Source organism: Anomaloglossus baeobatrachus, chromosome 12 (assembly GCF_048569485.1).
Source record: "Anomaloglossus baeobatrachus isolate aAnoBae1 chromosome 12, aAnoBae1.hap1, whole genome shotgun sequence".
Lineage (NCBI taxonomy): Eukaryota > Metazoa > Chordata > Amphibia > Anura > Aromobatidae > Anomaloglossus > Anomaloglossus baeobatrachus.
This window is the reverse complement of record NC_134364.1, coordinates 55,560,009-55,587,674: the sequence shown is the minus strand read 5'-3', so window position 1 is coordinate 55,587,674 and position 27,666 is coordinate 55,560,009. Positions and strand designations below refer to the sequence as shown.

Sequence of the window (27,666 nt, the reverse complement as noted above, 5' to 3'; positions counted from 1 at the left end):
ATTTTACGATTTTTGGGGCAATTATAATGGCCGTCTTCTGCATCTAGAGTTAGCGATTGAGGCCACTTCTGCTTCTTCTTAAGAAGGAGACAGAGACCCCTAGTGTCAAATTCTGGATTTGGTTTCTGGAGATAGAAAATAATCTCTTCGGATGGTGACAAACACTGGTGCAGCATCCTCTAATGTAGACATGCATGCCTGGCCGGGCTATACATATATATCTATAGGAAGGTCGGGGGATGGCTGAAGGCTGAACGGTTTAGAATAATTAAACGGGGGTTTCATATACACTACTGTATCTGCGTGTTTTAGGGCATATTAATTACTAAATTGATTCATGTTATGTATTTTGTATTTTTTTAATCGATTTTTGATATACTTTATGCAGCTTTCAGTTGTTGTTAAATAATTGTAGATTGAAGCAATATCATTTCCCATTACCCTTGCAGCCACTATTTAAGAATATTTACCGTGCTTTCTGGTGCTTTACTAACCTGTTATGCTTCCTCCCACTGACTGCTGGCAGTTCGCTGTGCTGGGGCGCATGCGTTGTTGCCTGGATGACGCGCCCCTGCCATCGTGCAACGTCTCGCTGATGGCTGTGCGTATGCCCGGTCGCCTGGGAGATTCTCCCCGCAGCGGCGCATGCGCCTAGTCCATCTCGGCTTGGTGATGATGTGAGGCGCGCGGTTACCTGGGTGACGCATCCCCAGTGACGCGCGTGCGCTCTCCCACCTGTCAGTGGGGCGGAAGTCGCTGCATCTGGATACTCCTACTCTGCACCCAGAAGCCGGACATGTGCACCATTGTTTACACCTGTTGGCCATTACTTGAACTGATACGATATTTATAGCTGCCCTTGTTCATACACCATTAGGATCTTCCTCCCTGATTGATGGAGCAAACTAACGAAACGTACGTTGGGGGGTCCTTAGGTCCTATTTGGTGGCATGTGATGGTGCTGGATTTCCCATGGCACAAGTTTGCACGCTGCACTTTAGGTATGGTGTGCCTGGCCTTCTTTAATCTTGTAATTTGCTTGCACTTAGAGGGATATGGTGTGTAATAGCCATTATTATGCATGGTATATACTTTGTTATGGGCTACATTCCATTCTCTTTCTTATTATAGAAGAGTGTAAAAAATCTTGTGCAATTCACATTTACTTATAGGTAACACCTCCTATTTGCTGTATACCATCCCCCCTTACTCTCATGCCTTGTTTTTAGACACTATGGTTTTATTTGGCCTGTGTGTGACCTTTATTAACTAATAAACTTTGTTTTCACTAGGTTGATTATTGATATTGGTAATATTCTGGGGATAAATGCATCCGACTGCATGACTTTGTTACAAGCATGGCGGCATGTTATGTGTATTCAGCTTTAGATAAAGAGAATTTTGTTTACTTACCATAAATTCTTTTTCTTATAGTTCCGTATTGGGAGACCCAGACCTTGGGTGTTTAGCTTCTGCCTCCGGAGGACACACAAAGTACTACACTTAAAAGTGTAGCTCCTCCCTCTGAGCTTATACACCCCCTGGTGAGCCAGTCCCAGCCAGTTTAGTGCAAAAGCTGAAGGAGAATAGCCACCCACAAGTAGAACAGAGCAAGAGCCGGAACAACCGGAGACTCTGTCCACGACAACAGCCGGTGATAACACACGGAACAAAAAATTGCCAACAGGCAACAGGGAGGGTGCTGGGTCTCCCAATACGGAACTATAAGAAAAAGAATTTACGGTAAGTAAACAAAGAAGGGAATTTTGTTTACTTACCGTAAATTCCTTTTCTTCTAGCTCCAATTGGGAGACCCAGACAATTGGGTGTATAGCTACTGCCTCCGGAGGCCACACAAAGTATTACACTTAAAAGTGTAAGGCCCCTCCCCTTCTGGCTATACACCCTCCCGTGGGATCACGGGCTCCTCAGTTTTAGTGCAAAAGCAAGAAGGAGGAAAGCCAATAACAGGTTTAAAAACAAATTCAATCCGAAGAAACATCGGAGAACTGAAACCATTCAACATGAACAACATGTGTACTCGAAAAAACCAAAAATCCCTAAGAAAACAGGGCGGGTGCTGGGTCTCCCAATTGGAGCTAGAAGAAAAGGAATTTACGGTAAGTAAACAAAATTCCCTTCTTCTTTGTCGCTCCTAATTGGGAGACCCAGACAATTGGGACGTCCAAAAGCAGTCCCTGGGTGGGTAAAAGAATACCTCGTGATAGGGCCGTCAAACAGCCCTGTCCTACAGGTGGGCAACCGCCGCCTGAAGGACTGGTCTACCTAGGCTGGCGTCCGCCGAAGCGTAGGTATGCACCTGATAATGCTTGGTAAAGGTGTGCAGACTCGACCAGGTAGCCGCCTGGCACACCTGCTGAGCCGTAGCCTGGTGCCGTAATGCCCAGGACGCACCCACGGCTCTGGTAGAATGGGCCTTCAGCCCTGAAGGACCCGGAAGCTCCGCAGAACGGTAGGTTTCAAGAATTGGTTCCTTGATCCACCGAGCCAGGGTGGATTTGGAAGCTTGCGACCCTTTACGCTGACCAGCGACAAGGACAAAGAGTGCATCCGAGCGGCGTAAGGGCGCCGTGCGGGAAATATAGATCCTGAGTGCTCTGACCAGATCCAACAAATGCAAACCTTTCTCAAATTGATGAACTGGATGAGGACACAAGGAAGGTAATGTGACATCCTGATTGAGATGAAAGGGGGATACCACCTTAGGGAGAAACTCAGGAACCGGACGTAGAACCACCTTGTCCTGGTGAAACACCAGGAAGGGAGATTTGCATGAGAGCGCCGCTAGCTCGGACACTCTCCGAAGAGACGTGACCGCTACTAGAAAAGCCACTTTCTGTGAAAGACGAGAAAGGGAAACATCCTTCATAGGCTCGAAAGGCGGCTTCTGGAGAGCAATTAGAACCTTGTTCAGATCCCAGGGCTCTAACGGCCGCTTGTAAGGAGGGACGATATGACCAACTCCTTGCAGGAACGTGCGCACCTGAGTAAGTCGTGCTAGGCGTTTCTGAAAAAATACAGATAGCGCTGAGACTTGTCCTTTAAGGGAGCTGAGCGACAAACCTTTTTCCAACCCGGATTGCAGGAAGGAAAGAAAAGTAGGCAATGCAAAAGGCCAGGGAGGAACTCCCTGAGCCGCGCACCAAGATAAGAATATCTTCCACGTCCTGTGGTAGATCTTGGCGGAGGATGGTTTTCTAGCCTGTCTCATGGTGGTAATAACCTTTCGAGATAATCCTGAAGACGCTAGGATCCAGGACTCAATGGCCACACAGTCAGGTTCAGGGCCGCAGAATTCAGGTGGAAAAACGGCCCTTGAGATAGCAAGTCTGGTCGTTCTGGTAGTGCCCATGGTTGGCCTACCGTGAGGTGCCACAGATCTGGGTACCACGATCTCCTCGGCCAGTCTGGAGCGACGAGGATGGCGCGACGGCAGTCGGCCCTGATCTTGCGCAGCACTCTGGGTAACAATGCCGGAGGTGGGAACACATAAGGTAGCCGGAATTGCGACCAATCTTGAACTAAGGCGTCTGCCGCCAGAGCTCGGTGATCGTGAGACCGTGCCATGAAAGCCGGGACCTTGTTGTTGTACCGTGACGCCATCAGGTCGACGTCCAGCATCCCCCAGCGGCGACAGATCTCCTGAAACACGTCCGGGTGAAGGGACCATTCCCCTGCGTCCATACCCTGGCGACTGAGGAATTCTGCTTCCCAGTTTTCCACGCCTGGGATGTGAACTGCGGATATGGTGGAAGCCGTGTCTTCCACCCACGTTAGAATCCGTCGGACTTCCTGGAAGGCTTGCCGACTGCGTGTGCCACCCTGGTGGTTGATGTATGCTACCGCTGTGGAGTTGTCCGACTGAATTCGGATCTGCTTGCCTTCCAGCCACTGCTGGAAGGCTTGTAGGGCAAGATACACTGCTCTGATTTCTAGAACATTGATCTGAAGGGTGGACTCTTGCTGAGTCCACGTACCCTGAGCCCTGTGGTGGAGAAAAACCGCTCCCCACCCTGACAGGCTCGCGTCCGTCGTGACCACCGCCCAGGATGGGGGTAGGAAGGACTTTCCCTTTGACAATGAGGTGGGAAGAAGCCACCACTGAAGAGATTCCTTGGCCGCCTGAGACAGGGAGACGTTCCTGTCGAGGGACGTCGACTTCCCGTCCCATTGGCGGAGAATGTCCCATTGTAGTGGACGCAGATGAAACTGCGCGAAAGGGACTGCCTCCATTGCTGCTACCATCTTCCCTAGGAAGTGCATGAGGCGTCTCAAGGGGTGTGACTGGCCTTGAAGGAGAGATTGCACCCCTGTCTGTAGTGAACGCTGTTTGTCCAGCGGAAGCATCACTATCGCTGAGAGAGTATGAAACTCCATGCCAAGGTAGGTTATCGATTGGGTCGGGGTGAGATTTGACTTTGAAAAGTTGATGATCCACCCGAAACTCTGGAGAGTCTCCAGCGCAACGTTCAGGCTGTTTTGGCATGCCTCCTGAGAGGGTGCCTTGACAAGTAGATCGTCCAAGTAAGGGATCACAGAGTGACCCTGAGAGTGCAGGACTGCTACTACTGCTGCCATGACCTTGGTGAAGACCCTTGGGGCTGTCGCCAAACCGAAAGGCAGGGCTACGAACTGAAGGTGTTCGTCTCCTATAACGAAGCGTAGAAAACGCTGGTGCTCTGGAGCAATCGGCACGTGGAGATAAGCATCTTTGATGTCTATTGATGCTAGGAAATCTCCTTGAGACATTGAGGCGATGACGGAACGGAGGGATTCCATCCGGAACCGCCTGGTTTTCACATGCTTGTTGAGCAGTTTTAGGTCCAGAACAGGACGGAAAGACCCGTCCTTTTTTGGCACCACAAACAAATTGGAGTAAAAACCGTGACCTTGTTCCAGAAGAGGAACGGGGGTCACCACTCCTTCCGCTTTTAGATTGGACACCGCTAGCCGCAGAGCATCGGCTCGGTCGGGAGGTGGAGAAGTTCTGAAGAAGCGAGTTGGAGGACGAGAGCTGAACTCTATCCTGTACCCGTGAGACAGAATGTCTCTCACCCAACGGTCTGTGACCTGTGGCAGCCAAATGTCGCCAAAGCGGGAGAGCCTGCCACCGACTGAGGATGCGGAGAGAGGAGGCCGAAAGTCATGAGGAAGCCGCCTTGGTAGCGGGTCTTCCGGCTGTCTTTTTTGGGCGTGACTGAGATCGCCAAGAATCTGAGCTCCTCTGATCCTTTTGAGTCCTTTTGGACGAGGAGAATTGGGACCTGCCTGAGCCTCGAAAGGACCGAAACCCCGACTGTCCTCTCCTCTGTTGGGGTTTATTTTGTCTGGGCTGAGGTAAAGATGAATCTTTACCCTTGGAGTGTTTAATGATTTCATCTAAGCGCTCCCCAAACAGTCGGTCACGAGAAAATGGCAAACTGGTTAAACACTTTTTGGAAGCAGAATCTGCCTTCCATTCTCTTAACCACAAGGCTCTGCGTAAAACTACGGAGTTGGCGGACGCCACTGCCGTACGGCTCGTAGAGTCTAGGACAGCATTAATCGCGTAAGACGCAAATGCAGACATTTGAGAGGTTAAGGGTGCCACCTGCGGAGCAGATGTACGTGTGACCGTGTCAATCTGTGTAAGACCAGCTGAAATAGCTTGGAGTGCCCATACGGCTGCGAATGCTGGAGCAAACGACGCGCCGATAGCTTCATAGATGGATTTCAACCAGAGCTCCATCTGCCTGTCAGTGGCATCTTTAAGTGCCGCCCCATCTTCCACTGCAACTAAGGATCTAGCTGCAAGCCTGGAGATTGGAGGATCCACCTTGGGACACTGGGTCCAGCTCTTGACCACGTCTGGGGGAAAAGGATAACGTGTATCCTTAAGCCGCTTGGAAAAACGCTTATCCGGATAAGCGTGGTGTTTCTGGATTGCCTCTCTAAAGTCAGAGTGGTCCAGAAATACACTTAATTTACGCTTGGGATACCTGAAATGGAATTTCTCCTGCTGTGAAGCTGTCTCCTCCACAGGAGGAGCAGGGGGAGAAATGTCCAACATTTTATTGATGGACGCTATAAGATCATTCACTATGGCGTCACCATCTGGTGTATCCAAATTGAGAGCGGTCTCAGGATCAGAATCCTGATCAGCTATCTCCGCCTCATCATACAGAGAGTCCTGCTGGGACCCTGACCAGTGTGACGAAGTCGAGGGCCGCTCATAGCGAGCCCGTTTAGGCTGTCTGGGACTGTCGTCCGTGTCAGAGCCATCACCCTGGGATGCAAGAGACACCCCCGGATCCCGGAGCTGTTCCGACTGAGGGGGACCAGGGAGCAATGAGTTAACAGTGTCCATGGCCTGAGGTACTGGTCTAGACTGCAATGTTTCAAGAATTTTAGTCATAGTCACAGACAATCTGTCAGCAAAGACTGCAAACTCCGTCCCTGTCACCTGGACAGTATTTACAGGAGGTACTGCCTGGGTCACCTCCAGCAGAGGCCCCGGCCGAGCAAGTGCCACAGGGGCCGAGCACTGCACACAGTGGGGGTCAATGGAACCTGCCGGTAGAACAGTCCCACAAGCGGTACAAGCAGCATAGAAAGCCTGTGCCTTGGCACCTTTGCTTTTTGCGGTCGACATGCTGTTGTGTCCTCTGAGAAATCTAGGAGGGTATATAGCAAAGGATCCCCAGCGACCGTACAGTGCAATGTAAAGCTGCAAGCATAAAATACAATATACACTTCGGCACCAGTGGGGGTCAGCCCTTGAGGGCAGCTTACCGCCCGCTGAAAGCGGGTGTGTGGGCACCAGAATCCCGTGTCTGGGTCTCCCAGTCTCCTCTCTCCAGCTCAGACTGCACACAGGAATGGCTGCCGGCGTCCTGTGAAGAGAGGTGGATCGTGGGCGTGCCTCAAACAAAGTGCGGGAAACTGGCGTCCCACTGTGCCCAGTGTGAGGGCTGGAGTATGCAAAGCAGACTCCAGCCCTCTGCGCTGACTTTCTGTACAGCGTCCCGCCCTTCCCCTGACTGGCAGGCCTGGGGGCGGGAACGAAACGAAACTAGGCCGCAGAAAGCCGGGGACTCGAGTAATAAGCGCGGCCGTGATATATGCACGGCCAGCGTGGAAGTCCCCGGCGCACCACAAGTCCCAGCCGCGCCGCAGCGAAAAAAACTGACAACAGCGGCCGCGCGGCAGTTTCAAATACATGTCCCCTCTCAGCAAAGCTGTAGATAGGAATGGCACCAGCGCGCAGCGCTGTTGTCCCCGGCGCACTAACACACCCAGCAATGCTGCAGTGTGCGCGCGGACTGTACGGGGACACAGAGTACCTTGGCGTAGCAGGGCCCTGTCCCTGACAATACTCCGCTCCATATCCAGCAGATTCCCAGGGGCTGTGGACGGAGCACGGTCTCTGTGCCTGGAGACCGGTAAATCCCACTTCACCCAGAGAGCCTAAGGGGGATGGGGAAGGATGCAGCATGTGGGCTCCAGCCTCTGTACCCGCAATGGGTACCTCAACCTTAACAAACACCGCCGACAAAAGTGGGGTGAGAAGGGAGCATGCTGGGGGCCCCATATGGGCCCTCTTTTCTTCCATCCGACATAGTCAGCAGCTGCTGCTGACTAAACAGTGGAGCTATGCGTGTATGTGTGCCTCCTTCGCACAAAGCATGAAATCTGAGGAGCCCGTGATCCCACGGGAGGGTGTATAGCCAGAAGGGGAGGGGCCTTACACTTTTAAGTGTAATACTTTGTGTGGCCTCCGGAGGCAGTAGCTATACACCCAATTGTCTGGGTCTCCCAATTAGGAGCGACAAAGAAATTCTCTTTTTCTTTATCGTTCCTTTGGGAGACCCAGACCTTGGGAGGTTCCAAAGCAGTCCATGGGTGGGAAATAAACAGAAAAACTAAGAAGTAGGCAGAACCTAACTTCACAAATGGGCGACAGCCGCCTGAAGGATGCGTCTGCCCAAGCTCGCATCTGCCGAAGCATGAGCAGGCACTTGGTAGTGCTTCGAGAAGGTATGCAGGCTAGTCCAAGTGGCAACCTGACAGACTTGTTGAGCCGTAGCCTGGTGCCTAAAAGCCCAAGAGGCACCGACAGCTCTGGTCGAGTGTGCCTTGATCCCTGGCGGGGGAGGCACCTGAGTACTCTGGTAGGCGTCCGAAATGGTCGATCTAATCCAACGGGCTAAGGTCGGCTTAGAAGCAGGGAGGCCCTTGCGCCGACCTGTGGTTAGCACAAAAAGAGAGGTGCACCTCCTGAGTGCAGCGGTGCGAGACACATAGATCCGGAGAGCACGCACCAGATCTAGAGTATGCAGCGCTTTTTCAAAGCGATGAACAGGGGCCGGACAGAAGGAAGGTAAGGTAATGTCCTGGTTAAGGTGGAAGGGAGAGACCACCTTAGGAAGAAAGTCCGGAATCGGACGGAGAACCACCTTGTCTTGATGAAAAACTAAAAAAGGTGACTCCGAGGAGAGCGCAGCCAAATCAGAGACTCTCCTGAGAGAAGTTATGGCAACCAGAAAGGCCACTTTCTGAGAAAGACGATACAAAGAAACCTCCCTAAGAGGCTCAAAAGGGGGTTTCTGCAATACCGTGAGAACCAAGTTAAGGTCCCAGGGATCCAAGGGCCGCCGATAAGGCGGAATGATGTGAGATGTGCCTTGCATGAAGATGCGGACCTGAGCCAGCCGAGCGAGACGCCGCTGGAACAGAACTGACAGAGCTGGGACTTGTCCCTTGAGAGAGTTGAGGGACAGTCCTAGCTGCAGACCGGACTGTAGAAAAGACAGAAGGGTCGGCAAAGAGAATGGCCAAGGAGGATGGCCGGTAGAGCGACACCAGGACAGGAGAATTTTCCAAGTCCTGTGATAGATCTTAGCGGAGGAAGACTTACGGGCCCGAGTCATAGTGGAGATGACTTCAGGAGGAATACCAGAAGCCGTCAAAATCCAGGACTCAAGAGCCACGCCGTCAATTTGAGGGCCGCAGAATTCGGGCGGAAAAATGGACTTTGCGAGAGTAGGTCTGGACGGTCCGGGAGATGCCACAGCATCTCTACGGACAGTTGGAGCAGGTCCGGATACCAAGCTCGCCTGGGCCAGTCCGGTGCAATGAGAATGACTCGACGGCCCTCCATTCTGATCTTGCGCAGGACTCTGGGCAAGAGAGCTAGAGGGGGAAACATGTAGGACAGACGAAACTGGGACCAGTCTTGAACCAGAGCGTCCGCGGCGAAGGCCTGAGGATCGTGGGAGCGAGCCACGTAAACAGGAACTTTGTTGTTGTGACGGGATGCCATTAGGTCAACGTCCGGAGTGCCCCATTTGCGGCAGATTGATTGAAACACTGCCGGGTGCAGGGACCACTCGCCACCGTCCACGCTTTGACGGCTGAGATAATCTGCCTCCCAGTTTTCCACGCCTGGGATGTGGACTGCGGATATGGTGGACTTGGAGTCCTCCGCCCATTGAAGGATGCGTTGTACCTCCATCATTGCCAGGCGGCTGCGTGTCCCGCCCTGGTGATTGATGTAGGCAACCGCTGTCGCGTTGTCTGACTGGACTCGAATGTGCCTACCCGCCAACAGGTGGTGAAAAGCTAGGAGAGCTAGAAGCACGGCTCTGGTTTCCAGCACATTGATTGAAAGGGCTGACTCGGACGGAGTCCAAGTGCCCTGCGCTCTGTGGTGGAGACATACCGCTCCCCAGCCGGATAGACTGGCATCCGTGGTGAGAATCACCCAGGACGGGGCCAGGAAGGAGCGCCCTTGGGACAGGGAGAAAGGCCGAAGCCACCACTGAAGAGAGCTCCTGGTCCGTGGCGACAGAGCCACTAACCTGTGTAAGGAGGAAGGCCGCTTGTCCCAACAGCGGAGAATGTCCAGCTGCAGGGGGCGCAGATGGAACTGGGCAAAGGGAACAGCCTCCATGGACGCCACCATTTGACCCAGCACCTGCATCAGACGCCTGAGGGTATAACGGCGGGGCCTCAGCAGAGAGCGCACCGCTAGCTGGAGTGACTGCTGTTTGATTAAGGGCAACTTCACAAGTGCCGGCAAAGTCTCGAACTGCATCCCTAGGTACGTGAGACTCTGGGTCAGAGTCAGAGTGGATTTGGGAAGATTAACAAGCCACCCGAATTGGGCTAGAGTGGCGAGAGTGAGCGAGACACTCTGCTGACAGTCTGCGCTGGATGGAGCCTTGACTAGAAGGTCGTCCAGGTAAGGGAGCACTGCCAACCCCTGGAGGTGCAGAACCGCAATCACTGCTGCCATGACCTTGGTGAATACCCGAGGGGCCGTGGCTAACCCGAAGGGGAGAGCCACGAATTGGAAATGATCCTCTCCTATTCCAAAACGTAACCAACGCTGGTGTGAAACTGCAATTGGCACATGTAGATAGGCATCTCTGATGTCGATGGATGCCAGGAAATCCCCTTGGGTCATTGAGGCAATGACTGATCGCAGAGACTCCATGCGAAAATGCCGCACCTGAACATGCTTGTTGAGAAGCTTGAGATCCAGGATGGGCCGGAAGGTACCGTCCTTTTTGGGAACTAGGAAGAGGTTTGAGTAAAAACCTCTGAACCGTTCCCGAGCGGGAACTGGTACAATTACTCCGTTTGCCTGCAAGGATGCCACGGCCTGTGAGAAGGCGGCGGCCTTGGAGCAGGGGGGAGTGGAGAGAAAAAATCTGTTTGGCGGGCTGGAAGAGAATTCTATCCTGTAGCCGTGAGATATGATATCTCTCACCCACTGATCGGAGACTTGTTTTAACCAAGCGTCGCCAAAGTGGGAGAGCCTGCCACCGACTAAGGACGTTGCTGGAGCGGGCAGAGAGTCACGAGGAGGCTGCCTTAGTGGCAGAACCTCCTGCGGCCTTCTGCGGACGCGCTTTTGGGCGCCAGTTGGATTTCTGGTCCTTAGCGGAGTTAGCGGACGAGGCGGAGGGCTTAGAGGACGACCAGTTGGAGGAACGAAAGGAACGAAACCTCGACTGATTCCTACCCTGGGCGGGTTTCCTGGTCTTGGTTTGTGGCATGGAAGTACTCTTCCCGCCAGTAGCTTCCTTAATAATTTCATCCAGCTGTTCACCGAACAGCCGGGAACCAGCAAAAGGGAGCCCAGCAAGGAACTTCTTTGAAGAAGCATCTGCCTTCCACTCTCGAAGCCACAAGATCCTGCGGATAACGAGGGAATTAGCCGAAGCCACCGCAGTACGGTGAGAAGCCTCTAGCATGGCAGACATGGCATACGATGAAAAAGCTGAAGCTTGAGAAGTTAAGGCAACCATCTCAGGCATAGATTCCTTGGTGAGGGAATGCATCTCCTCTAGAGAAGCAGAGATGGCTTTGAGAGCCCACACTGCTGCAAAAGTCGGGGAAAACGCGGCCCCCGCCGCTTCATACACAGATTTGGCCAGAAGGTCAATCTGACGGTCAGTGGAATCCTTAAGTGAGGTGCCGTCAGCCACCGACACAACGGTCCGGGCGGAGAGCATAGACACCGGGGGGTCTACCTTTGGGGAGTGAGACCACTCCTTGACCACCTCAGGTGGAAAGGGAAAACGGTCATCAGAACCACGCTTTGGGAAGCGTTTGTCAGGGCAGGCCCTGGGTTTGGTCACAGCGGTCTGAAAACTGGAGTGGTTAAAGAACACACTCTTTGTCCTCTTAGGCAAGGTAAACTGGTGCTTTTCTGCCAGAGAGGGTTGCTCCTCTGATACTGACGGATTGAGATCCAGTATAGAATTAATAGAAGCAATCAAGTCACTAAGATCTGAGTCACCCTCGGAAAGATCGATGGGGTACATGGAGTTAGCCTCCGAGCCCCCCGTAAGGGCATCCTCCTCATCTTGCGAGTCAGCTCTTGAATCAGAGCCGCGGGATGAGGAGGGGGAGGAAACCCTGCACCTTCTCTTAGGAGGACGGGGTCTGGAACCTGATGATGAATCCTCTGTGAGCTCCGATGGACGGAGGTCAGAGGATAGGGATCCTAAAGGACCCTTAGCAAGAGCATTAGAGGCACCCTGTGAGGAGGGCTGATGCATATTCATCAAAGTCCTGGACAAAAGTCCCATGGACTCAGCAAATGACTGGGATATAGACCTAGAGAAGGACTCTACCCAGGCCGGGGGTTCAGCCACAGGTGCAGAGGCAGCCGGAGAGACCACTGGGGGTGAGACTCCAGGCTGTGGCACCGCCAAGTTAGAGCAGACATCACAATGTGGATAGGTGCTCGGCTCAGGCAGCAGGAGCTTACATGCAGCGCATACAGTATAAAGCTTTGGAGCCTTGCTCCTCGTGTGAGACATGCTGCTGGAGTGGGGGCTCTGCAAGAGAATGAACCCCAGGGAGAATATACAGAGGTCCACAACCAGAGACCGGCTGTGGCTTACCAGACCGCTGGAAGCGGTGTTGTGTGCCCTCCAGATCCCGAAGCCCGGACCCCCAATGCACAGCACCTCAGCAGGGATGCAGAGTGCAGAAAGGCCCAGCGCAGAGTGAACTCGGCCTAAGAAAATGGCCGCCGGAGCGAAGAGAGGGGGTGGGACTTGGGGGCGTTCCTGTAGGAGAGCGGGAACTGGAAGGCCATAGAGACCTGCAGGGGAGGAGACACGTCCCAGCAGTGGGGAGTGTCCCTCCCCTGTGCAGGACGGCCGCCGGGAGGAGCCGTGCCTGTCCCTCTGCATGAGTGACATGCGAGGGTAGTTAACAGAAACTAGGCCTCCGGCAAAGCCGGGGCCTAAATTTAAGCGGCGAGGCCGACGCGCAGGCACCATCGGCGCGGTGCTCGGGCAAAGGCTAGAGAACCCGCTGGAAATGCCAAAATAAATACATTCAGCATACTCTCCCCATACAATAAAGAACAGGGACCCCCAACACATAAACGTCTCAGGTACTTAGCTGCTGAGACGCAGGGCCAGGTCTCTGGGGATGAGTGCTCCGGTCCAGCAGAATCCTCAAGGGGCTGTGGATGGAGACCGGTCTCCTGCCAGGCATGGAGACCGTGCTGGCTCCCACTTCAAGCCAGAGCCCAGGAGGGATGGTGAAGGAGCACGGCATGTAAGGCTCCAGCCTTGGAAATCAACCTTACAACACCGCCGACACAGTGGGGTGAGAAGGGACATGCCAGGGGTCCAGACGTGGACCCGCACTTCTTCAATCTCTTCCAAAAAAAAAAAAAAAATCATGAGAATGCATGTGTGGATGTATGCCTCCTGAACACAAAGCAATAAACTGGCTGGGACTGGCTCACCAGGGGGTGTATAAGCTCAGAGGGAGGAGCTACACTTTTAAGTGTAGTACTCTGTGTGTCCTCCGGAGGCAGAAGCTAAACACCCAAGGTCTGGGTCTCCCAAAGGAACGATAAAGAAAGAAAATGTTTAGCAAAACTTCTGTATGATTGGGGTGGCCATCAATATGGCCCTCAAATGGTTGTTTGAGGCAGGTGCCAGCTGTGCAATACAGCCAGCATCCACCAAGTAAGGAGCAGGCTCAGTTCCTGAGCCCGAACTATACACCTTCAGTACCCATATGCAAATATTTACACTATCACAAAGGGGATAGGCACCGGAAGGGCATATGGGCACCATAAAGGGGGTTTACCGGCTGGGATCCACCTATGTATCAGAACAAAAACCAAAGTTCAGACAAGCGTATGAAAATATCGTCTGATTTTTCTCAATTTCTCAGCTGCATTTTTATACATCAGAAGCGTATACAGTTTCCTAATGTTAATAATGGCAGTGTGCCCATGAAAATAGGATTCAAAACAGATGATCTGTATGAGACCCAATTTTTGTTTGCGCACAAGAGACTTTGTGAGTGAAATACGTTCCTCCTATGCCATTGGAACTGGCCATTGGAAAAGGTTTGTTTTACGAGCGCTCGGGAAATCATTGCAGCACACACGCTTTGTGGTGTACTGAAAGTTTCTGCTTTATTACATCATGTGACCAGTTTATATAGTATCCCAAACAAAGAAATAACTCCTCAGAATTATGCACCAATAAGAGCCGCAGGGGTGTGTATAGAAATGTAAAACTTCCCGCCCATCAGTGTTAGCTGAGCTCTAGGACATCATTCAGTTATAAGACAAGATGGTTTCTATAAGAACAAAGAAGGGAATTTTGTTGCTTACCGTAAATTCCTTTTCTTCTAGCTCCTATTGGGAGACCCAGACGATTGGGTGTATAGCACTGCCTCCGGAGGCCACACAAAGCATTACACTAAAAAGTGTAAGGCCCCTCCCCTTCTGGCTATACACCCCCAGTGGGATCACTGGCTCACCAGTTTTAGTGCAAAAGCAAGAAGGAGGAAAGCCAATAACTGGTTTAAACAAATTCACTCCGAAGTAACGTCGGAGAACTGAAAACCATTCAACATGAACAACATGTGTACCCGAAAAACAACCAAAAATCCCGAAGGACAACAGGGCGGGTGCTGGGTCTCCCAATAGGAGCTAGAAGAAAAGGAATTTACGGTAAGCAACAAAATTCCCTTCTTCTTCGGCGCTCCATTGGGAGACCCAGACGATTGGGACGTCCAAAAGCTGTCCCTGGGTGGGTAAAGAAATACCTCATGTTAGAGCTGCAAAGACAGCCCTCCCCTACGGGGAGGCAACTGCCGCCTGCAGGACCCTTCTACCTAGGCTGGCGTCCGCCGAAGCATAGGTATGCACCTGATAATGTTTGGTGAAAGTGTGCAGACTCGACCAGGTAGCTGCCTGGCACACCTGCTGAGCCGTAGCCTGGTGCCGTAATGCCTAGGGCGCACCCACGGCTCTGGTAGAATGGGCTTACAGCCCTGATGGAACCGGAAGCCCAGCAGAACAGTAGGCTTCAAGAATTGGTTCCTTGATCCATCGAGCCAGGGTGGATTTGGAAGCCTGCGACTCTTTACGCTGATTAGCGACAAGCACAGAGAGTGCATCCGAGCGGCGCAGAGGCGCCGTGCGGGAAATGTAGATTCTGAGTGCTCCCACCAGATCCAACAAATGCAAATCCATTTCATATCGATGAAATGGATGAGGCAAAAAGAAGGTAAGGAGATATCCTGATTGAGATGAAAAGGGGGATACCACCGTAGGGAGATCTCCGGAATCGGGCGCAGCACTGCCTTGCCTTGGTGAAACACCAGGAAGGAAGCTTTTGGATGACAGCGCTGCTAGCTCGGACACTCTCCTAAGAGACGTGACCGCTACCAGAAAGGCCTCTTTCTGGGAAAGTCGAGAGAGTGAAACATCTCTCAGAGGCTCGAAGGGCGGCTTCTGGAGAGCAATTAGTACCCTGTTCAGATCCCATGGGTCCAACGGCCGTTTGTACAGAGGGACAATGTGACAAACCTCCTGCAGGAACGTGTGTACCTGAGGAAGTGGTGCTAGGCGCTTCTGAAGCATACAGATAGCGCTGAGACTTGTCCTTTAAGGGAGCCGAGTGACAACCTTTTTCCAAACCAGATTGCAGGAAGGAAGGAAAAGTAGGGAATGCAAATGGGCAGGGAGACACTCCCTGAGCAGAGCACTAAGAGAAGAATATCCTCCACATCCTGTGGTAGATCTTGGCAGACGTCGGTTTTCTAGTCTGTCTCATGGTGGCAATGACGTCCTGAGATAATCCTGAAGACGCTAGGATTCAGGACTCAAAGGCCATACCGTCAGGTTCAGGGCCGTAGAATTCAGAAGGAAAAAACGGCCCTTGGGACAGTAAGTCCGGCCGGGCTGGTAGTGCCCACGGTTGGTAGACCGTGAGATGCCACAGATCCGGGGACTACGACCTCCTCGGCCAGTCTGTGGCGATGAGGATGGCGCGGCGGCAAACGGACCTGATGTTGCGTAGCCCTCTGGGCAGCAGTGTCAGAGGGGGAAACACATAGGTAGCTGGAACTGCGACCAAACCTGAACTAAGGCGTCTGCCGCCAGAGCTCTTTGATCTTGATACCGCGCCATGAAAATCGGAACCTTGTTGTTGTGCCGAGACGCTATTAGGTCGACGTTCAGCATCCCCCAGCGTTGACAGATTTCCTGAAAACCGTCCGGGTGAAGATACCCTTCCCCTGCGTCCATACCCTGGCAACTGAGGAAGTCTGCTTCCCAGTTATCTGCGCCCGGGATGTGAACTGCGGATATGGTGGATGCTCTGTCTTCCACCCCCATCAGACTCCGCCGGACTTCCTGGGAGGCTTGCCGACTGCGTGTTCCGCCTTGGTGGAAGATGTATGCCACCGCTGTGGAGTTGTCCGACTGAATTCGGATGTGTGTGCTTTCCAGCCACGGCTGGAAGGCTTGCAGGGCAAGATACACTGCCCAGATTTCCAGCACATTGATTTGAAGGATGGACTCCTCTGAAGAGAGTCCTTGACCGTCTGAGAAGGGGAACGTTCCTTCTAGGGACGTCGACTTCCCATCCCATTGGCAAAGAATGCCACATTGGAGTGGACGCAGATGAAACTGCGCGAAAGTGACTGCCTCTGCATGAGGCGTGTTAAGGAGTGTGACTGGCCGTGAAGGAGAGACTGCACCCCCGTCTGTAGTGAACGCTGTTTGTCCAGCGGAAGCTTCACTATCGCTGAGGGAGCGTGACACTCCATGCCCAGATATGTCAGCGATTGGGTCGGTGTCAGATTTAACCTTGAGAAGTTGATGATCCACCCGAAACTCTGGAGAGTCTCCAGCGCTACGCTCAGGCTGTGTTGGCATGCCTCTTGAGAGGGTGCCTTGACAAGTCGACCGTCCAAGGAAGGATCACCGAGTGACCCTGAGAGTGCAGGACTGCTCCCACTGCTGCCCTGAACTTGGTGAAACTCCGTAGGGCTGTCGCCAGACCGAAGGGCAGGGTTACGAACTGAAGATGCTCGTCTTCAATAACGAAACGTAGCAAACGTTGGTGCTCTGGAGCAATTGGCACGTGGAGATAAGCATCCTGATGTCTATTGATGCTAGGAAATCTCCTTGAGACATTGAGGCAATGACGGAGCGGAGGGATGCCCTCCGGAACCGCCTGGCCTTCACGTGCTTGTTGAGCAGTTTTAGGTCCCCCACAATCAGATTGGAGGAAAAACCGTGTCTTGTTCCTGAAGAGGAACAGGAATTACCACTCATTCTGCCTGCAGAAGAGCATCGGCTCGGTGGGTAGGTGGGGAAGTTCTGAAGAATCGAGCCGGAGGCCGAGAACAGAACTCTATCCTGTACACGTGAGACACAATGTCTCTCACCCACCGGTCTGTGACCTGTGGCAGCTAAATGTCGCCAAGGCGAGAGAGTCTGCCACCAACCGCGGATGCGGAGAGAGAGCTTAAAGTCATGAGGAGACCGCCTTGGAAGCGGTTCCTCTGGCTGCCTTCCTTGGGCGTGATTGAGCCCGCCTGGAATCTGAGCCCCTCTGAGCCTTTTGAGCCCTTTTGGACTAGGACAATTTGGACCTGCCCGAGCCTGGGAAGGACCGAAACCTCGACTGTCTCTCACGGACAGCATTAATAGGGTAAGTCGCAATGCAGACATTGCGAGGATAAGGACGCTACCTGCGGCACAGATGTACCTGTGCTCAAGACCAGCTGCGCAAGACCAGCTGACATAGCTTAGAGTGCCCATACGGCTGCGAATGCCGGAGCAACCGACACGCCGATAGCTTCATAGACAGATTTCAACCAGAGGTCCATCTGTCTGTCAATGGCATCTTTAAGTGAAGTCCCATCTCCACTGCAACTATGGATCTAGCCGCAAGCCTGGAGATTGGGGGAGCCACCTTTGGACCCTGGGTCCAGCGCCTGACCACGTCAGGGGGAAAGGGATAACATGTATCTTTAATACATTTGGAGAAACGCATATCTGGTAAGCGTGGTGATCCTGAACTGCTTCACTGAAGTCAGCGTGGCCAGAAAAGTACTCAATGTACGCTTGAGATACTGAAATGGGATTTCTCCTGCTGGGAAGCTGACTCCTCCACTGAAGGAGCTGGGGGAGAGATATCCAACATGCCATTGCTGGACGCTATAAGATCATTCCCCATGGCGTCACCATCCGGTGTATCCGGATTGAGAGCGGTGTCAGGATCAAAGTCCTGATCAGCTACGTCTGCCTCATCATACAGAGAGTCCTCTGCTGTGACCCTGACTAGTGATGAGGCCGAGTGCCGCTCCCAGCGAGCTCGCTTAGGCTGTCTGGGACTGTCGTCCGTGTCAGAGCCTACACCTTGGCAAGATTGCCCACGGCCTGTCTGGACTGCAAGTCACTATCCCATGACAATCTATCAGCCGAAACTGCAACACCGTCCCTGTCCATGGACAGGATTCACAGGTGGTTCCTTTGGCCACCTCTAGTAGAGACCCCGGCTGACCAAGTGCTACAGAGGAGCATTGCACACAACGGGGGTCAGTGGAACTTGCCGGTGGAACAGTATCACATGCAGTAAAAGCAGCATAGAAAGCCTGTGTTGCTTTTTTGCTGCTGTAGTCTAGCCATCTAGGAGCATATAGCCGAGAATAGCGACCGTACAGTGCAATGTATAGCATACAAGCATAAAGTACAAATGAGCCCTTCAGCACATGCAATATGAGCAGCTTAGAAAGCCTGTGCCTTGGCACCCTTGCTTTTTTGCTGCTGTAGACTAGCCATCCAGGAGAATATCTCCAAGAGTAGCGACCGTACAGTGCAATGTATAGCATACAAGCATAAGTACAAATGAACACTTCAGCACATGCAATACAAGCAGCATAGAAAGCCTGTGCCTTAGCACCTTAGCTGTTTTGCTGCTGTAGTCTAGCCATTCTAGGAGAATATAGCCAAGAATAGCGACCGTACAGTGCAATGTATAGCATACAAGCATAAGTACAAATGAACACTTCAGCACATGCAATACAAGCAGCATAGAAAGCCTGTGCCTTAGCACCTTAGCTGTTTTGCTGCTGTTGTCTAGCCATCTAGAAGCATATAGCCAAGAATAGCGACCGTACAGTGCAATGTATAGCATACAAGCATAAGTACAAATGAACACTTCAGCACATGCAATACAAGCAGCATAGAAAGCCTGTGCCTTAGCACCCTTGCTTTTTTGCTGCTGTTGTCTCGCCATCTAAGAGGGCATATAGCCAAAAATAGCGACCTACAGTGCAGTGTAAGCTAAAATACAAATGGACACAACGTATATAGTGGGGTCAGCACTTCAGGTGCTGCTTACCGCCCGCCTATAGGCGGGTGTGTGGTCGCCAGAGTCCTGTGACTGGTTGCCCAGAGCTTGTCTCCGTTCTCCAGCTCGGACTGCAGGAATGGCTGCCGGCGTCCTTCTCCAGCTCGTGTGACGAGGGGCGGGCCGTGGGCGTGCCCCAGGCAAGAGCGGGAAACCGGCGTCCCACTGTGTCCAGTGAAGGGGGCTGGAGAATGCAAAGCAGACTCCAGCCCTCGGCGCTGACTGTCTGTACAGCGTCCCGCCTCTCCCCTGACTGGCAGGGCTGGGGGCGGGAACGAAACGGAAACTAGGCCGCAAAGCCGGGGACTCGAGTAATAAGCGCGGCCGTCCTATATGCACGGCCAGCGCGGAGTCCCCGGCGCACCACAAGTCCCAGCCGCGCCACAGTGTAAAAACACCCAGCAGCGGCCCGGCGCGGCAGTTCCCAATACATAAATTCACACAGCAAAGCTGCCGTGAATAATAGCACGAGCGCTCCGCGCTGTTGTCCCCGGCGCACTAGCACTCCCAGCAATGCTGGTGTGTGTGTGCGCGATGTGTACGGGGACACAGAGTACCTTAATGTAGCAGGGCCCTGTCCCTGACGATACTCAGCTCCATATCCAGCAGGTTCTCTGGGTCTGTGGATGGAGCCCGGTCTCAGTGCCTGGAGACCTGTAAGATCCCACTTCCTCAGAGCCCCTCAGGGGGATGGGGAAGGAAAACAGCATGTGGGCTCCAGCCTCCGTACCCGCAATGGGTACCTCAACCTTAACAAACACCGCCGACATAAAGTGGGGTGAGAAGGGAGCATGCTGGGGGCCCTAGTATGGGCCCTCTTTTCTTCCATCCGACATAGTCAGCAGCTGCTGCTGACTAAACAGTGGAGCTATGCGTGGATGTCTGACCTCCTTCGCACAAAGCAGAAAACTGGTGAGCCAGTGATCCCACTGGGGGTGTATAGCCAGAAGGGGAGGGGCCTTACACTTTTTAGTGTAATGCTTTGTGTGGCCTCCGGAGGCAGTGCTATACACCCAATCGTCTGGGTCTCCCAATGGAGCGCCGAAGAAATGGATTGTATTCTGTCACAACTTGAATAGGAGAGTCTCATCCTACATATGGAAGACTGTGCAACCAAAACCATGATCAGCTTCAAACCACAGCAAGTAATATTCCCATTACCTTCATCGACATTTTATGTAGGTTCTCTTTCCCCATGTAGGATGACCGGTGAGTAACGGTCGTCTCCGCTTTCTGAATCAAAGTGGTCAGCGTTGTCTTGTGATGCTGGAACTTGCGAAGGAGCTCAATGATGGCATCACATTGCTCTTTGCTGAAAAAAAAAAAGAGAAGAAACAAAAACTTTTTTAAATGCAAGATAGAATAATAAAATTATAATCTGCCACAAAATTAAAAAAAAAAAAAAAATTTATTAAAAACACCCCAATGTTGTGCCCTCCGATTGATTACACTTAAAAAAAAGTGAAAATATAAATGCGCTCACGGAGTTGGTCTATTGCTGCCAGCTTCAAAAAGAGAAGAGCCACCAAAAACATTTTCTCATCCCTCCAGACCAGAAGTACATAGTTGTAGCGCCGGCGTCTTTGCAGAGACTCCGAATTACTCCCCTCCCCGGCCGGATCGCATCCTCCCCCGCTTTCCCCTTGCCATCTATGTATGCTGCTGTCTCCTTCCCTTCTCGAAGTGTCATGTCCCCACCGGAGCCCGCTCCTGCGACTTCTGCTCCGATCGCCAGACGACACCATGTTCCCACCATGGATAGTGCTGGTGATGGGAGAGGAGTCGGTGCCCGTGGCTCTGCGGAGCACAGGCTCCGCTCATCCACCAGGCTGGGTTTCCCTGGAACCTGCAGTACCACTAGCTGACAGTAGGTGGCGTGTGTGTCTTCCAGCTGAAGTTGCCAACATTCACCTGCAGCTAATGGGAAGACACCACACCCTTCTTATTCCACCTCCTGTCACATGACCACTGCCAGAGATAGTTCTGTACTCCTGGTTCATGTGTTGTTTGTATTTTGATTCCTATGCGCTGACCTTTGCTTGTTTTTTGACTACCCTCCTGCCTGTCATTTTTGTACCTTGCTGCCAGTTCCGGATTTGACCTCTGCTTTGTCTCCTCACTACGCTCTTGCCTGCCAATTCGGTTCCTGTTTTGCATCTCCTGGTTTTTGACCCTGCCTGACGACCCCGGACTACAGCCTACCACACAGGTAGTGATCTCTGGGGTTCTGTGTAATTCCAAATCCCTGTATAGGGGTTAAAGGGTTGCAGAGTTCTTGGGGTCCTGCTTTGTGAGCGGCTTTTCTCTAGACTCCTCTTACAGCCAGTCTGAGTCTGTGGCTCCAATCAGGCATTACACGAAGACTGTGCACGCAGCCCAGGTCTCCCGGGAATGTGCTTAGGGAACGCATGCATACACTGGCCCTCCTCTTATAGGGCCGCCACTACATTTTCAGAAAATGCCTCTCAGTCTATGCCTGAGAGGCACTATGTATTTTAGGCACACTCCCATAAGGGGAGGTGCCTGCGCAACACCTTGAGTTAGTCAGTGTCCTATCTGTCTAGCTCCTTGCCAGGTCCCGTTATTCCTGTGTTCATCACTCTGTACCTGCCTTCCCATACCTATCCGTCCCTGCTGTATCCTCCATATCTGTCAGTACTCACCTGCCTCACCCAATTCTCTTGTGCCCGAATGCACCTGTGCCTAAACCTAAGTCGGTCTCCTGTCCTAGGTGTCAGCTGCCACAATCCCGGTTACTGCCCTGCGAGTGGTAACTTGTGTCAACCTCGCGGTAGTCGCTTAGTTAAGCCCCTTCCACTAAAGGGTAAGTCTGGGTCCTCCCTGTGGCCCAGTGGGTCAACTAATCCAGCTTGCTTCCCCTGCACTTGCTGCAGCTGGTCATGGTCAACAGCATCCACCTGGGCTGTCAACGCATTGGACCTAGGAGCTCAGTTGGGGTCTCCTCCTCCGAGAGAATGGGGAGCACAGAACCTAATGCCCAAACCCCCCCCATAGACCGATCAGGAGGGAACCCATAAGGAATCTTCACCCGAAAATGTTCATGAGACAACGACACACAGTGGAAAAGGTGCCTCACCGTGAAATTAACAAAGTAATAGAGAAGATTTTCAGTTTGGACCGTCAGCCGGGAAATGGTGGATTAAATAAAGGACTATATAGGAGACTAGTGGGAGTGAAAAAATAGCAAAAACTGGAGACCTAACAGGTCTACTTTAACCCCTTATCGACCGTGGGCAGTAATATTACGTCCCTGCAGTCATAGTGTTAATCCCCACCTGCTGTCACGGGCTGCAGGCGGGGATTCTCACACATGTCAACTGATTTGTACAACTGACATGTGTGCCTGGCAGCTACGAGTGGAATCGCTAACCACCCGTACCTGATAACCCCTTAAATGGCGCTGTCAAGATTTGACAGCACCATATTAACAATGATGGCGGTAGAGGTTTACTCACCACCCGATACCGGAAGTCACATGATGTGATCACGTGAATCCGGTGGTTTTCACCTATTCCTGTTTGGTGTCTACGAACTCGCACTGACCTGAGGCATCACACTGAGACATCAGTTTTACCATATAGTAAACACAGTGAATAAAATATCTCAAAAACAATAGTGCAATCACACTTTTGTTGCAATTTTTTCTGCATTTGGAATTTTTTTTGCCATTTTCCAGTACACTATATGGTAAAACTCATGGTTTCATTTAAAAGTACAATTCGTTCCACAAAAGAACAAGCCCTCACATGACCATATTGACTTAAAAATAAGTAAGTTACATCTCTCGGAATAAGAATGGTGACAAAAACAAAACCAAAAACCGCAAAATCGGACGGTCGTGAAGGGGTTAACCTTATCTAAAAGGTCAAGAAGTGAAAAAACCCTGCACTGTACTGTAAAACAGCAATATCCAGATATGGTATACAACAATTGGCCACAGACATATGTACAGACAGATGGATATGGCGCCCCTTACCTGTGACTAAGACACTGCTGCGTGTCTTCCCAAAAGTCCTCGCACTCCGTTACAATTTTTGTTGGTGGAGTTTGGAAAATGTTTTGAAAGGCATCAAAAATTGAATTCTTTTCTTGGTCCAATTTCTCCAACTTCTTCTCAAGTGTTGTCAAAGACTTCATTCTAAAATGAAATAATATGATGAAAACGGCTGATATTAATATGCCTGGGTAGGGAGGGGTACGCCTGATAGGGAGAGGTACGCCTGATAGGGAGGGGTACGCCTGATAGGGAGGGGTACGCCTGATAGGAGGGGTATGCCTTATAGGTATGGGTCCCACCTCCGCCAATGTTTGACTGGCCCAGACTGGGGGGAGTCATATGGGCTGAAAAGAGAGGCGTTTCCTGGGACAGTCAGTTAGGGGCCAGAGTTGAGTGATGGTTAGCAGATTGCCATGTTACAGGTGTGTGATGAGAGACATCTCAGATAGTAAGTTGAGACAACTGAGGAACTGTGTTAAGAAACGTTAATGATTGCAGCAGTAGTTAGACCGGAAAGTCCGATAGACCGGAACCAAGGCCAAGGAGGCTCAGTAAATTATATGCAGGTGAACTATGAGACCCATGTAAAGGGGGAATGATACGGAGAAGAACTTGAATCAGCGGATACTATTGAACAGTGGACTACAGTGAAAAGGATCTCAATTAATAAATACTGTAAGTTATGGTCCCCATATTGGGACACAAGTTCCAATATAGGGATCTAAGGGCATAACACAGCCAGGAGTCTGTGACCCCGGAAAGAAGGGAATTTTGTTTACTTACCGTAAATTCCTTTTCTTCTAGCTCCAATTGGGAGACCCAGCCAATTGACAATTGGGTGTATAGCTTCTGCCTCCGGAGGCCACACAAAGTATTACACTTAAAAGTGTAAAGCCCCTCCCCTTCTGCCTATACACCCCCCGTGCCTCACGGGCTCCTCAGTTTTGGTGCAAAAGCAAGAAGGAGGAAAAGTTATAAATTGGTTTAAAGTAAATTCAGTCCGAAGAAATTTCGGAGAACTGAAACCATTGAACATGAACAACATGTGTACACAAAGAACAACAGCCCGAAGGGAACAGGGGCGGGTGCTGGGTCTCCCAATTGGAGCTAGAAGAAAAGGAATTTACGGTAAGTAAACAAAATTCCCTTCTTCTTTGTCGCTCCATTGGGAGACCCAGACAATTGGGACGTCCAAAAGCAGTCCCTGGGTGGGTAAAGTAAAACCTCGAAATAGAGCCGTAAAACGGCCCCTTCCTACAGGTGGGCAACCGCCGCCTGAAGGACCTGCCTTCCTAGGCTGGCATCTGCCGAAGCATAGGTATGCACCTGATAGTGTTTCGTGAAAGTGTGCAGGCTCGACCAGGTAGCTGCCTGACACACCTGCTGAGCCGTAGCCTGGTGCCGCAAAGCCCAGGACGCACCCACGGCTCTGGTAGAATGGGCCCTTAGCCCTGAGGGAACCGGAAGCCCAGAAGATCGGTAAGCTTCGAGAATAGGTTCCTTGATCCACCGAGCCAGGGTTGATTTGGAAGCCTGTGACCCTTTACGCTGGCCAGCGACAAGGACAAAGAGTGCATCCGAGCGGCGCAGGGGCGCCGTACGAGAAATGTAGAGTCTGAGTGCTCTCACCAGATCTAACGAGTGCAAATCCCTTTCACATTGGTGAACTGGATGAGGACAAAAAGAGGGTAAGGAGATATCCTGATTGAGATGAAAGGGGGATACCACCTTAGGGAGAAATTCCGGAACCGGACGCAGAACCACCTTGTCCTGGTGAAACACCAGGAAAGGGGCTTTGCATGACAGCGCTGCTAGCTCAGACACTCTCCGAAGTGATGTGACTGCTACTAGGAAGGCCACTTTCTGCGAAAGGCGTGAGAGAGGAATATCCCTCATTGGCTCAAAAGGTGGTTTCTGAAGAGCCATCAGCACCCTGTTCAGATCCCAGGGTTCTAACGGCCGCTTGTAAGGAGGGACTATGTGACAAACCCCCTGCAGGAACGTGCGTACCTGTGGAAGTCTGGCTAGGCGCTTCTGAAAGAACACAGAGAGCGCTGAGACTTGTCCCTTAAGGGAGCCGAGCGACAAACCTTTTTCCAATCCGGATTGAAGGAAGGAAAGAAAAGTGGGCAAGGCAAATGGCCAGGGAGAAAAACCCTGATCAGAGCACCAAGATAAGAATATCCTCCACGTCCTGTGGTAGATCTTGGCGGACGTTGGTTTCCTAGCCTGTCTCATAGTGGCAATGACCTCTTGAGATAACCCTGAAGACGCTAGGATCCAGGACTCAATGGCCACACAGTCAGGTTGAGGGCCGCAGAATTCAGATGGAAAAACGGTCCTTGAGACAGCAAGTCTGGTCGGTCTGGTAGTGCCCACGGTTGGCCCACCGTGAGATGCCACAGATCCGGGTACCACGACCTCCTCGGCCAGTCTGGAGCGACGAGGATGGCGCGGCGGCAGTCGGACCTGATCTTGCGTAACACTCTGGGCAACAGTGCCAGAGGAGGAAACACATAAGGGAGTTGAAACTGCGACCAATCCTGAACTAAAGCGTCTGCCGCCAGAGCTCTGTGATCTTGAGACCGTGCCATGAATGTCGGGACCTTGTGGTTGTGCCGGGACGCCATTAGGTCGACGTCCGGCATCCCCCAGCGGCAACAGATCTCCTGAAACACGTCCGGGTGAAGGGACCATTCCCCTGCGTCCATGCCCTGGCGACTGAGAAAGTCTGCTTCCCAGTTTTCTACGCCCGGGATGTGAACTGCGGATATGGTGGAGGCTGTGGCTTCCACCCATAGCAGAATCCGCCGGACTTCCTGGAAGGCTTGCCGACTGCGTGTTCCGCCTTGGTGGTTGATGTATGCCACCGCTGTGGAGTTGTCCGACTGAATTCGGATCTGCTTGCCTTCCAGTCACGGCTGGAACGCCTTTAGGGCAAGATACACTGCCCTTATCTCCAGAACATTGATCTGAAGGGAGGACTCTGGCTGAGTCCAAGTACCCTGAGCCCTGTGGTGGAGAAAAACCGCTCCCCACCCTGACAGGCTCGCGTCCGTCGTGACCACAGCCCAGGATGGGGGCAGGAAGGATTTCCCCTTCGACAGAGAAGTGGGAAGAAGCCACCACTGAAGGGAAGCCTTGGCTGCCCGAGAAAGGGAGACGTTCCTGTCGAGGGACGTCGACTTCCTGTCCCATTTGCGGAGAATGTCCCATTGAAGTGGACGCAGATGAAACTGCGCAAAAGGAACTGCCTCCATTGCTGCTACCATCTTCCCTAGGAAGTGCATGAGGCGCCGCAAGGGGTGTGACTGGCCTTGAAGGAGAGATTGCACCCCTGTCTGTAGTGAACGCTGTTTGTCCAGCGGAAGCCTCACTATCGCTGAGAGAGTATGAAACTCCATGCCAAGATATGTCAGTGATTGGGCCGGTGTCAGATTTGACTTTGGAAAATTGATGATCCACCCGAAACTCTGGAGAGTCTCTAGAGCAATGCTCAGGCTGTGTTGGCATGCCACTTGAGAGGGTGCCTTGACAAGCAGATCGTCTAAGTAAGGGATCACCGAGTGTCCCTGAGAGTGCAGAACTGCTACTACTGTTGCCATGACCTTGGTGAAGACCCGTGGGGCTGTCGCCAAGCCGAAAGGCAGTGCCACGAACTGAAGGTGTTCGTCCCCTATGGCGAAACGCAGGAAGCGCTGATGCTCTGGAGCAATCGCTACGTGGAGATAAGCATCTTTGATGTCGATTGATGCTAGGAAATCTCCTTGGGACATTGAGGCGATGACGGAGCGGAGCGATTCCATCCGGAACCGCCTGGTTTTTACATGTTTGTTGAGCAGTTTTAGGTCCAGAACAGGACGGAAGGATCCGTCCTTTTTCGGCACCACGAACAAGTTGGAGTAAAAACCGTGACCCTGTTGCTGAAAAGGAACAGGGATCACCACTCAATCTGCCTTCAGAGTGCACACCGCCTGAAGAAGAGCATCGGCTCGCTCGGGGGGCGGAGATGTTCTGAAGAACCGAGTCGTAGGACGAGAGTTGAACTCTATCCTGTAACCGTGAGACAGAATGTCTCTCACCCAACGGTCTTTTACCTGTGGCAGCCAGGCGTCGCAAAAGCGGGAAAGCCTGCCACCGACCGAGGATGCGGTGTGAGGAGGCCGAAAGTCATGAGGAGGCCGCTTTTGGAGCGGTTCTCCCGGCGGTCTTTTTAGGACGTGACTTAGACCGCCATGAATCGGAGTTCCTCTGATCCTTCTGAGGCCTTTTGGACGAGGAGAATTGAGACCTGCCCGCGGACCGAAAGGACCGAAACCTCGATTGTACCTTCCGTGGTTGAGGTCTGTTTGGTTTGGACTGGGGTAAGGATGAGTCCTTTCCCTTGGATTGTTTAATGATTTCATCCAATCGCTCACCAAACAGACGGTCGCCAGAAAATGG

The 27,666-nt window shown here is 52.1% G+C and overlaps 1 protein-coding gene across 2 annotated transcripts in view; it reads right to left on the bottom strand.

Annotated features, from left to right (window-relative positions):
* SYNE2 (spectrin repeat containing nuclear envelope protein 2) overlaps positions 1-27,666 on the bottom strand; it is a 518,190-nt gene that overhangs the window by 308,459 nt on the left and 182,065 nt on the right. For both annotated transcript variants that reach the window (XM_075330437.1, XM_075330436.1), the window contains exons 32-33: positions 23,203-23,364; positions 20,367-20,517 (exon numbers count right to left, since the gene is read on the bottom strand). In XM_075330437.1, coding sequence (XP_075186552.1) covers positions 20,367-20,517; positions 23,203-23,364 — 313 coding nt within the window. The remainder of the gene's footprint in view (positions 1-20,366; positions 20,518-23,202; positions 23,365-27,666) is intronic.